Here is a 12,509-nt window from a genome sequence, read left to right as displayed (position 1 = left end):
TTTGTCGAGCCCATTGCCCAAAGTGACAAGAAACATCCTGAGACAGGATGGGGGTGTTCCTTTCCTAGGAGCTTTTGAATAGCACTGTGCGTGCTTCTGGGCTGCTGTCAGCACCGCAGGCTGTTCCCGGGTCTCCAAGGGAAGTGGTAGACACCAGATGGGTCACTCGGGGGCTCTTGCAGACTCTTTTTTGCTGAGGAAGATGTTGAAGCACTTTCAAGCACGCAGTGCAAACCCAGCACCTCCTGCCCTCCTGTCAGCTCTCCCCACCATGTCTTTGCAGGCAGCTACCGGCCATCCTGAGGAGACCCTTACAAGAAAAAGAAGAGCAAGAGAAAGTCATTCCTCTGGTGACTCCCAGGATGGTGGACTTTGTTGCTAAGGAGGTGGAGAGAAGAACGGTACGTGTCACAGACTGCTGCAGCGCATTTGTCTTACTGAACTGTAGAGAAGCTCCGCTGATTCTCACAGCGTTCCTTACTGCGCGTTCACGTGACATCTCGCTTGAAGAGAGATCAGTTATGATGACACTTGAGAATAAGCTGTTGACTTCCATTAGCCTCCCGAAAGCCACCCCAAGAGCTAATTTGGGGATGTTCCTGAAGGCTTGTCTAGAACTGCCAGCTGCCAGACTGCATTTAGTCCAGAGGTTGTTTATTTTCCTGGCTGTTACAGAGGGGCTCTTCAGTTGGGTCCGCAGGAGCCTGGCAGTAAAGCAGAAAGGCATAAGACAAAGGGTGGAATGGAGCGCAGGAAGGGAAACCCCTCAGCCTCCACAGAGACTTAACGCTGCCTGCTGTTGCATTTAGGTCGCCCTCCAGCAAAAGATCGCACAGATCAAAAAGGCAAAGGAGGAGAAGGGGAAGAAGATGAAGAAGGAGAAGGAGGAGAAGGGGAAGAAGGTGAGGATAGAGAAGGGGAAAAAGGAGAAGGAGGAGAAGAAAGGGAAGAAGGAGAAGGAGAAGCCGGTGAAGCAGGAGAAGCCGGTGAAGCAGAAGCCGGTGAAGCAGGAGAAGCCGGGGAAGCAAGTCAAGCAGGCCAAGCAGGCCAAGAAGCAGGAGGAGCATAAATATCCAAAACATGTCCAGAAGTTCTTAACTGAGGCAGAAAAAAAGAACAAAAAGCTGCAGAGAGAGAGCAAGAAGCAAAGCAAGCAGCAAGAGGTGGAAGTGAAGGAGATGGAGGCTGAGCCAGAAGAAGCGGAGATGCCAGCGGCTCAGGTACTTTGCATTACTGCGAGAGAGCAGCAGCACTTTCCCATCCAGGGGGCCTGAGGTTCTTAGGTACCTCTAGCACCTGGGCCAGAGTAGTACTGTTGGTGCAGCACAGCTGGATGGGTGACTGCTGCCTTTTGGGAGCAAGAGGACCAAACTGGTCACGCTGGGACACTGCCCCAAGAGCGTGCTGAGGTCCCTCTCCTGATTGTGGTCCTGTCCCACTGCAGTCCCCACTGGAACGGTCTTGCAGGGAACTGCATGCTGGGAAGCAGCACCACAGGGCTGGGTGTCTCTTCCTGTACAGGAATCCTCTGCCCCAGAGGAAGAGTATTTCAGCTCTCTGTCTGAGAGCGAATCAGAGCAATCCAGCTCCAGCTCCAGCTCCAGTCTCAGCCTGATGGAGAGAATGATGGGGGAGCAGGAAGAGGACGAGGAGCAGCCGCCCAGAGTCTTCTGGGACAGCACTGCTATCCCTAAACGGTAAGCGTGCACCAACTCCATCCGAGGCCTGGGAAGGCAGGGTGGTGGTGAGCCACCCGTGCTGTCGATCAAGGGCACCAGCCTCCAAGCCACAGTGCCGCACACAGGGCCCTGAGACCTGCGAGGCCATGAGTGTGGTTGTGGTTAGGGCCAAATGCCACGAGGCTCCCTGGAGCCCAAAGCAGCCTACGCATGGACGTCGTCCTGCATCAAAGAGGCCATGGGACCAAATGGGGCCGCGTGTGGAGTAGACTGGGTGAGGGAAGAGGCGTGGGTGTCACAGCAGAAGAGTGAGACAGGTTTTGTCCTTGCTGTGGTAGGAGGCTTTCTCCAAGGACAGATGAGACCCTGCGGGAAGTGGTGCAGTGTATTGCGAGGCAGGTGGCCCGTGAGCAGCAGGGACAGAGAGATGCAGAGAGGGATCTGCAGGACCGGCTCCAGAGGTAAAGCTCTCTGCACAGGCAGAGTTTGCTGTCCCACGCTGCCCTTCTCCCCGCCCCTGCAGCAGCGGGGCAAAAGAGGGGCTTTTCCTGGAAGCGGGCTCTCGGCACAGCCACCTCCTGCAGTTGCGGCAGGCACCAAGCTTGGGAGCCCAGCAAGAGAGCCGTCTCCCTGTGCTCACACCCCCTCCCACTGTGTGCCTACAGCGAGCTTGCAGTGCTGCGGTGGAGTCGGCGACCGATAAAAGAATCCAGCATCCTTCATCTGGCTGGGACTGGATTAAAACCTGCACCCCCTGCTGGGCCACGGCCGGGCAAGGCAATACGGGTAGGTGGTGTGGGCTCCCGTAAGCACCATGTCATAGCTAGCCGTAGCAAGCCACGGGAAGACCCTCTTGGGCCTGTGGGATGGAGAGCACTGGCTGTGGAGCTGGAGACCTCCGCACAGACACCCCCTCCGGTCGAAGTCTCACAGTGCAGCTCAGGCAGCTGCAGACGGAAGGGTCGTCCAAGTGTTTGGCAGCCCTCCGTTCTCCAAGCTGAGTCCCTCCTTCTCCTCCCAGAATACGGACCGCCTGAGCACCTCGCCCTCACAGCCTGTATCTGCTCAGGCCAAAGTCTCAGCCCCTGCCTGACTCAGGGCCTGGTCAGTCAGCCCCACAGCAGGCTACCCCAGACTGGGACTGGCCACAAGGGCTGCAATTACATGACAGGGATCGTGAGCCTGCTCTCTCTAGACACGCATGAGCAGAGCCACTCTTGTACTGCAGGGAGACTTGCGCTGCGTGTCTCCGCATTCACAAAACTACAGAGCTTTACACTGAATTCCTTAGGTCCGGAAAGTAGTGTCTGTGCATGACGACAAGGACCACGAGAGTTCTGCCAGCACCGAGACTCCCGAGTGAGACATCCAGCCAGTGTCACCCAACAGCTCAACAAGGACCACCGTTCACTTTTGGCGACGTTAATGGTGACACTGTTAAAAGCAAGTCGCCATTTTCCATACCACCCTTTCCCTATAAAACGCCTACCCTATAAAACCCCTGCCCTATAAAACCCCATAACCCAAGCACTGCGAGTCTTTCCTTGGTCGCTGTGAAACGCACGCTTTACAGCGGGTGCCTTGTAAAGCCAGGTGCCCACCTGTCCAGAGTTCCCGGGCCCGCGTTGGCAGGGCTGCCCGGAGCTGCATGGGCACCACGGTGTGCTGCGAGGGTGGTGAAATCCAAGGCAGGAACCTTGCGTGAGGAGACGGGGATGGAAGGCCAGTCCCTACTCCATCTCGGAGGGGGACTCTTCTCTAGTGCCACGAGTGTGGCTATTTCATCTGCACGCTGACAGCTTTGCCTCCAGCTTCTTTGGCTGGGCGGAAGGTGACCCCTTCCACTGCCTACCCCTTGATGTTGCTGGCAGATCCATGGCTGAAGCAGGGAATGTCTGTGCTCAAAAGGTGAGATGCTCACCCAGTGGGGCTTTCTGAGCCCCTCAGAACTGAGGCAACATCCTGTCAATCCTGCTTCGGCTGCTTTTTCCCATCTTCCGTGTGTTTTCCAGTAACTCAGAAAAATCTCATCCTCCTCTTGCTACTGGCGTATTTTAAAACGCACTCTGTGATAGCTGTCTCCCACAGTACAGGCCACCTTCAGCTCCGGTGAAGGTGCTTTGGCCACGTGAACATTCTTCTTACAGAGGTGAACAGCAAATCTGTTGTTCACTCCTGTCACCTGACTTTACCTCCCTTTGCCAGACACCGATTTACCACCGCAGCTCTAGAAGATCAAGCCAAGCCCATCCTGTACCCTGCTTGCACGACTTCTGACATCTTGCAATTGCCAGTTCCCCTGCTCTTCAAAAAGAGATGGTGCTTGGAAAGGGACCAGCACTCATTGAGGGAACCCTGAAGAAATAATACACTGACACGATGGAGACATCAAAGTATTCAAACAAAACGGTTTTACCTGTTCCACTTGGTTGGTTTGATTTTGTAAATGCCAGTACAGAATAAGCTGAGTGAGTTGACAGCTTTGAAGCGCAGTGACAAAAAGAGCTGTGCAGGAACACGGCCGCTTTCCTTTTTAAAACTAATAGTGGCTCTGTGTGAAATCGTGCCTTCTCACAGGTCAGAGATTTAGCGCTGTCGTCTGGTGCACATCACTGGGGAAACACTTCACTTGGAATGGGCTGACAGTTGAGAACAGACAGCATATTTGCTATTGCTTCTTCTGCCATCATGTGGGTGGCTTGAACTGTTGCAGTTCCAATATGTGGGGTGATGATGACGTTACTTAATTTCAACAAAGGATGATTTCTGCAAGAAACAGCAAAGACAGCATATTACACCCGCAAGAAGCAGAAAGAACAGAAAGGATATCACACAAGAAACTAATTCTTCTGCTAGTTGCTTAGAACAGGCCCTCAGGAATTAGCAATGGCATTTATATAAAGAGGCCACGTACATAGGGCAACAGAAAATGATGGTAAATTTGCTTTCCCATTTCTTCCTCCTCTCTACTAGCCTCACTGTCTACTTGGCAGTGATGTTGACTTGAAAATTTGGGTAGGGATAATAGCTGGTCATCAAGTTAGGATTGTGCAAAATGAGATTAGGTTGTGCCCTTAAACAGTGAGAATCTACCCAAAGAGATCAAGGTCATGAGTACACTTTTGCTTATCATTTTACAAGTTTCAGACTAATAGAATGAAAAGGAAGCTATTCTACCTTGGCAGAGGCTCAGGGTATGTCACATCCAGAGCAGCAGCCTTAATGGTCTTATTCTGGAGAGCTTCTACCAATGCATCTTGATCAATAACTGCACCTGCAACAAATTAGTTTACATTTTTTCACCTGAGAGTGGGAAACCATCTCAAAACCCTAGTGGAAATAAATTCAATGATCTACATCTTGTTTGAAAGTAGAATGTCTTTCTAGTAACCATTAACCAAACAAAACAGAGACTGTATTTATTAGCCTTCACCATGGAGCTATAACTACTTCTGGGAGATATGCCTACCTCGGCTGATGTTTATAAGAGTGGCTGTGGGTTTCATCAGCCCCAGCTCTTTTTTCCCAATCAGTTTTTCAGTCTGAGGTGTCAGGTTCACAACCAGCATAACAAAGTCAGATTTCTGCAGCAAGTCTTCCATCTCACAATAGCAGGCACCAACAGCCTGCTCCTCCTCCTTGCTCCTGAAGGGAAAATGCACAGCCTACTAGACACAACTATTTTGAACTGTTTTTAACTTTAAACCAACCAAGCAAGCAATTAATCAATCCTAAGCGTTGTCTCAAAAAGTACAGATATTAAAGAGGTTTGGGGCCAGGATAAAGGAAGAGACATTGCTAAATACCAGTGAATCATGGAATCATAGAATAGCCTAGGTTGAAAAGGACCACAATGATCATCTAGTTTCAACCCCTTGCTATGTGCAGGGTCGCCAACCACCAGACCAGGCTGCCCAGAGTCACATCCAGCCTGGCCTTGAATGCATCCAGGGATGGGGCATACGCAGCCTTCTCAGGCAACCTGTTCCAGTGCATCACCACCCTGTGTGTGAGTCAAAGTGGTGGAAGGGAGGAGAGACAGAAGTGGTTTAGAGAGACCAAGAGGATAGAGGAGTGGCAGAACCCTGGAGGAGTGATGTAAATGTGAAAGCAAAGCACACAGGTGGTATTAAGTATATTAGGATGAGTGTGTAGAGGGTCTCCCATTGTTCTCTCCTGCTGATGTATCTGTACAGTCACTGTCTACTCTTTGCCTGATTTGCGAGTTAGAACTTGCAATGGAAAAGGAAGGAAGGGGAGGCAAAGAAAGGGAACAATAAAACAAAAGTGAGGATTTTTGCCATGAAGGTGATGAGTGAACTGGCTGGGCTGAAGAAAGGAGTGACACCCTGGATGACTAGGGACATTGCCAGAGCCTGTGAGAAGATTCTGGCAGGATGGAGTCTGGCTTGCTTGGCCCACATCTTTAGAAAAGTTAGCATCACCCTTCCTCCAAGCCTGCCGATAGCTGAGAAGGAAGGCACAAATACGGGGAGGTGAAGGGGGGCTGCTTCATGAAGGGAGAAGGAGGAAACCAAGGTAAGCAGAGGTAAGCAGTGGAGGCACACTGGCGGTGATCTCTGTGCTATTTACAAATGTTGCTAGTGCCTAGGAAGAATGGAGACACAGGCCAGAGCTGTGGTTTCCATTTCTGCTCCTGGACCAGTTCCACACAGCAAACAAACGTTTTTACCTGCGGTTCCTGTTGTGGTAAAGGATCCTCATTTCAAAGGCTCTGGCTCTCTGAGCTACTTTATACCCGATTCTGCCCATCCCAATGATTCCAAGAGTCGCCCTGGTAACTTCAACTCCCAGCCAGTCAGCAGCAAAATAATTCGTGTCTGGAGAAACTGCTATCTGGGAGCCTGAATGTAAAAACATGCTAAACAGATACAAACTGATGACAAATTCAGGTCAAAAAAGATAGGAAAAGTTTCTCACTGTCATAGTAGTTGGGTTCTGAAACGGCCCTTACAGAGCATCCTAAATAATTTTAAAGGGGTTGTGGGTGGGGGCTGTTTTTAGAAAGTCTTGGATGGTGTAACAGACATGACTGGAAGCAGTAACAAATGTTTCCTGATGGTGGTATTCTGGTGAGAGGAATGACCACCTTAGGGAAATAAGGCTTAAGTGTCTGCAGTATTTTCTTTGAAGTTTAAAAACAGCTTCTGTGGTGTTTACCACCCCACAAGCACTGCCTTCACTTAATTTTTTTTGCCAGGAGTAAAACTCACCGTCTATCTCCTGGATCTCAACCCAGTCCAGACATACTATTTCAAAGGGGTGAAGTTATGCTGCAGATTCTAAATTGCCCAGCAGTCTCATGAAGCCTCTATAATTCTGGACTTGACCTTAATAAAATACTGGCAAGAAAGTCCAAACTCTACTGCTATACCACCAACATCTGCCCCTGACATGGTGGGCCAAAGTGATAAATTAGGAAGCAATACTTTTGGAGCAGCACTCAACATACTCTAATAATTTCTGCTCAAGCAGTGGGGATGAGGTCATCTCTATGATGACTATCTCTATTGCTTTGTATACTCATGCTGTGTACCTTTGCACAACTATTAGGAAGTACAGAAAAAGGAAAAAGAAAAGCAGTAATATTATATTTTGATGCATTTCATATTCAGTTTTCAAGCTATAAACAACACCCTCAACGACTATTCAGATAGAAATATGGCCCACACATTATTCTAACCAGGGTATCATACAGGAATTCAAAGCACATAGTTTAGACAAATGTCTTACTCCTGTCACTGTTGCCTTGGGAAGAAGTGGGACTTGAGAATAGTAGAAGCCTCTGAAAAGAGAGATCTCAGAACACTTCTTTTCTTGCAAAAGCATCACAAATATTGATTCTGATGGATCATCTCTAAGGTGGCAAGTTGAGATATGTCAAAGAACTGGAGAAGATGGAACCAGATTTAAAACATTACCTTCCACTAGTCTTCTGGCGGATGCCAGCATTAAGGCCATTCCCATGTCTGCTGTGGAGTCAGCAACGGCGTGTGGGGTATTAGTCACTTTTACACCAAAGTTAGAAATCATTTTCAAGTTTAAGTGATCCACTCCAACACCAGAGTTTCCAATGACCTTTAAATTAGGCAGGCTTTCTAGAAGCTCCCGGTCGATAGTTGGCCTGAACTCAGACACAAAAATGGATTGGATTTTTTTGCCCATTTCTTTCTTGTTTTCAAGTAGTTCTTTCATGGTGATAAGACAAAAGTGTTTCTTCAGAAGTGCAGCAAGGCTTTCTTGAACACCATGAGTTCCTCCAATACCCATAATCAGAAGACCTGGCAACTGTGGTTCTGCCATGACCTGCAGTGGAGCAATAGAAGAAGCACGCTGCTATTTAGGAGAATGTCATTCAAACCGTGATGGTGTAGTGATCATTTAACTTCACACCTGTGAATCAGAAAAATAATGGAGCTGCATTGTCCTTCTAATGATACAGAACAAATTCAGTCACTTGGAACCAGTGTGGCCTTGCACTACAAAATGGTTCAATATGTCTATTAAGCACAAGATTGCACTGCAACACCAAGCTACAGTCACCTTCTCAGGTCTAAATCCAATTCAGGTCCTACAAGATGCTCTCAGATAGACAGCTTTATTTCAGCCCAGAAACTCTACTGTTTTCATACAAATGTGGTATCATCTTCACCTTGAGCCTGGTCCTGTCTGCAACAACCTGCGCAAATTTATCACAAAGGCTCCTCAGATAGCCATGTATGCAAGTTGAGGGCTGAAAATGCAGCCCTAAATGACAAAAACAGACCACAGTGACAAAAACAGCAGCAGAAGATTTACTACATATCTTAGGAATATTCCTGTCTCATTTCCTATGATTCTGTTTGTTGCACTCCACTCACACATATGGGTCTCTGTCCCATATACCATACTCTAGATTTGGGTTGTGCTGAATGAGTCTGCACCTCTCTTCTACAGCAGTATTCTGATTAATTTTGGGCATGCTGTGCCAGGCAGAAATTTCCTGTTACTCCCGTCCTCTCAGGCAAACTTCAGAATCCAGCCCTGGGACAAACAACATACTGTAAGCTGTGATTACCCTTCTCCTGTGCAAACTCAAACTTAATACAGCTGCATTTATTAAATGATTTCAGTCTCAACAACAGTCATATTTATATGATTATATATATTTGTATGTCATCTGTTTATTGCTATAAGCTGAAGTCTTTTGAAATCTACCGTCCCCAAGTGGTTGGGAAAGCACTGCCAGTATTCCCAGTTGTAGTCTGTTTATTTTTCAGAGTATCATACAACATGACTTTCAAAAGCAAAAGTTAGACTCCTCCTCTGGAAAGAACACACAGACAGAAAGGCAAGACAATGTCATATCATGACAGTGTTATCCAGCATCTCGACTACCAGAACTTGATGCTACTTCAGCAACTTAGTCAGACTGAACAGCAACTAAACCTTATGCAGCCACATGACAGAAGACTGCCTGGACAATGATCAGTTGACTAATATAAGCAAGTAAGACAGGACTGTACTACACCATTTCCTTTTTTCACCATGATGACTGCATCACCATCATTGTGATGCTCAGAGTCAGACCCACATTTATTGTAGAAACGCAAAAGAAGGAAAGCAAAAGAAAGAAAGCAAAAGAAAGAAAGCAAAAGAAAGAAAGCAAAAGAAAGAAAGCAAAAGAAAGAAAGCAAAAGAAAGAAAGCAAAAGAAAGAAAGCAAAAGAAAGAAAGCAAAAGAAAGAAAGAGAGGGCTGTGTTCCTTGCAATTGTTCATTATTGTGGACATGCTGAATAAATCACAATTTCATCTACATCTGATGTGCACAGTGACTGCTTGCAGTGTTGCTTCAAAAGCAAGTCTTCTGCAACTACAATGTACAACCTTAAAAATAATGATAATGGTAGCAACAGCATAAATACAGTTAAAGGAATCCTGCAAAGGGAAGGAGGCATTCCAGATACTAACCTTGGTTTGATGAGCGCATATTGCTCTCATGGAGCACTACCTTTGCTTGTCTTGTACCCCCGTCTAAAAGCTACACTTTTCCTGTCATGCATAAGTCCATGAGAAGTGACAGCTGGATGAATACCTTTACAAGCTAAATTTGTCTGGTCAACCATCAAGTGAATAGTTTTTAACAGATTGAATGCTTTGCTCCTGAGCATAATTATTCAGATGCTGAATGTCCTGTCTAATATACTAAATATATCACCTGCTCAGGGTATGACAGGGTATTTTGATTTCCTCTCTCCATGTTTTCACATAAAATGATCTGCTTCCACACGTGTATACATCCAAAACCACTTGTAACACATTAACAGAATGCATGTATACTGATATCAAGTTCTAGTCCTTGCACTGAAAATTTTGAATATATGACTCAGCTTGAGACAAACGGATTGAGGCAAATAAACAGACCTACTCATAGGTATTAACTTCAGTGCTGGTGTTTTCATAAACTAGCCTTATTTCTTTCGTGGAGCTTGACTCACAACTTACCTTCACAGCCATTGACTGGCACTGCTGTATCACTTTGGAATTAGCCAAATCATAGCAAAACAAGCCTCCATAGCTTTTCCTATCTTTGTTTTAAATTGAAGTTAATAATGTACATCACTCAGAATAAACTCCTCCCACTTACTATCTACAGATGAAAACTAATTACCTCAATAATAATCAAAGAATTAGCCTGGAATGGTGCCTTTCTGTTGATGCTTCTTTTACCAACAGATTTCACCACTCCTGGATGAATCGGCAGCATGTAACTTCCTTGTGTTTGCAACACAGTCCCTATTACCTGCTGCAGCCTCTGAGTCAAGGCCAATATCATGTGACTTGGCTGCTAGTGTCAGAATCTCCTTTCATAGAAACTTGAGCAATCCACTGTTTCAAGCACTTGTTTAACTCTTGCTCTCCCTGACTGTTTTTGTCTGGAGGACAAATGACTGCTAATGTCTCTGAAAGCTTTCAGTGAAAATCATTGCAAGCGGCACCAAACTCCAACACAGCCTGGCATGCAAATGGGAGATCACTCCTTGCTTCTGCAGGGCCATCTGAAGTGAAACTAACTTCCTCTTACTTTCTTGAAATTGAGTTTTCTAGGGGACATCCCATGAGCTACTGTAGAACAAGGGCTTCATACAGTTTGTTGGGTTTTTTTAATTACACGATTCTGTAGCAAAGTAACTTGATACAAACTCCACTGACTCTCCTGGGATTACTCCCCAAAGCACTAGTTCAGGTTTCTGTGGATTCTGTTGAAAATGCTTTTTTCTTTTTTGCTGTCTGCTACAAGCTAACATTTTGAAAAAAAAAAAAAAAAAAAAAAAAAAAAAAACCATACAAAGTACAGATGTGACTTTCAGGAAGCAAAAAGATCAGCCTGTCTCATGGTTTTATGAATTATGTTACCAGTATTCCACATCACAGCATCATGTAGTGCACTGGGAGTTAAAAAATTAATACTCCAGTTCCATGGATTGTTCATCGATTCCAGACACCCTTCAGAGAAAAGAACTACATCTCCCAGAAGACTTCAGTATTCCATTTCCATTTTCCATTCAGAGAGAAAGATGAAACTGCTCGGAAGTCATGAGGCTGTCCTTCTTTTACTGCTGGTCACTGGGGTGTGCTTCCTAGCCATCTCGCCTTCAGCATCAGCATCCTTTGGTTTTGGACAGTTTCATTTATTATTTTCAATTCCAATTATATTATACTGTATTATCACACTTTCCACTATCATATTTAGCAAATTAGTTTTCTCCCTTAGCTCATTGTCATTGTTTTGTTTTTAGGCCCATCTCTACACCTTTTCACTATCCCCCTCACACCCAGCGGGTCCCATTTCATTGTGGATCCAGGCCAAACTGGGCCAGAACCACAACAGCCTGGAATGGCCTATCTCAACAGTCAATTCCATTCTGAAACCCAGCACGGGCAATGGAAGCATCCTGGTTTAAAAACTGGAAATTTCAACAGAAATATTTACCTTTGGGTGTTCAGGCACTGTCCTTTGTAGTCCTTTGGCCACTTGCCAGAGGCCATGGAGCATACGATATTTGAGCATGACTGCTAGCAGAAGCCCCTTCTAAGGATAAGCTGGGCAGTATGAGACATATTGTAAAGAAACACAGAATACAAATATGCAGCTGTACTGCAGCAGGTTAAAATATATCCATATTTTCACCCAACACTCAAGCCACAATCAGCACTAGCTCGAGCATTAGGATGTTTATCACCATGGGTTACTGAATTGGGAACATTTGTTATCAGGAATCATATGCAGAAGCTCCTTTATCATAGCCCGCAGAAGCACAGGGACTTGTTAATGTTGGAGAGCGACAGTAGCACAAACCTGCAGAACACTGAGAAAACCTCTCTACTTGACTTTCCTCCCGCCATCCAGCCCCTCCCCTAGGCTGGCTGCACAGACACCCTAGTACAGCTCCACGCTGTGGATAACGTGTGGATAACAGGTTGGCTGTCTGCAGCACGGGCAGCACAACACGCCCCTCTAACTGAGCACGCTCGGCCCGCGGGGAAACATCCATCATTCCAGGCCCCAACAGCTGTGTCGGCTTCTTAGCGGGTGGGAAGGGGGTTCAGAGACACCCGAGAGGTCGGCCGCTCACCTCGCGCTGCCTTCAACTCCTCCGCCACGTCCCCGACTCGACACGGCCTACAGCCCACCAGCCCCAACGCTTCCACTACTCCAAACTACTGTACAAACAACTCTGCCCCCTCCCCGCCCCTTTTCCCCTCCGCTCCCCCTCGTTGTCCCGCGCCGCGCCCCGTGACAAAACCTGCGCCCCCTGTCGCCGCAGT

At 46.9% G+C, this 12,509-nt stretch overlaps 1 protein-coding gene across 5 annotated transcripts in view; it reads right to left on the bottom strand.

Moving 5' to 3' along the window:
• LOC140248935 (probable 2-ketogluconate reductase) overlaps nt 1-12,509 on the bottom strand; it is a 20,687-nt gene extending 8,178 nt beyond the window's left edge. Inside the window, exons 1-7 of one of the 5 annotated variants that reach the window (XM_072330070.1) lie at nt 12,317-12,498; nt 11,674-11,783; nt 7,622-8,006; nt 6,373-6,544; nt 5,149-5,324; nt 4,857-4,953; nt 4,096-4,445 (exon numbers count right to left, since the gene is read on the bottom strand). In XM_072330070.1, the coding sequence (XP_072186171.1) occupies nt 4,289-4,445; nt 4,857-4,953; nt 5,149-5,324; nt 6,373-6,544; nt 7,622-8,006; nt 11,674-11,751 (1,065 nt within the window). In that variant the 5' untranslated portion in view covers nt 11,752-11,783; nt 12,317-12,498 and the 3' untranslated portion in view covers nt 4,096-4,288. Of the gene's footprint in view, nt 1-3,395; nt 4,446-4,856; nt 4,954-5,148; nt 5,325-6,372; nt 6,545-7,621; nt 8,094-11,673; nt 11,784-12,316 lie in introns of those variants that run through there. The other 4 variants (XM_072330072.1, XM_072330071.1, XM_072330074.1 and 1 more) reach the window with 4 other exon arrangements.

This window comes from Excalfactoria chinensis, chromosome 2 (genome assembly GCF_039878825.1).
Source record: "Excalfactoria chinensis isolate bCotChi1 chromosome 2, bCotChi1.hap2, whole genome shotgun sequence".
Classification (NCBI taxonomy): domain Eukaryota; kingdom Metazoa; phylum Chordata; class Aves; order Galliformes; family Phasianidae; genus Excalfactoria; species Excalfactoria chinensis.
Note: the sequence above shows the minus strand (reverse complement) of the source record. Positions and strands in the feature narration are given on the sequence as shown.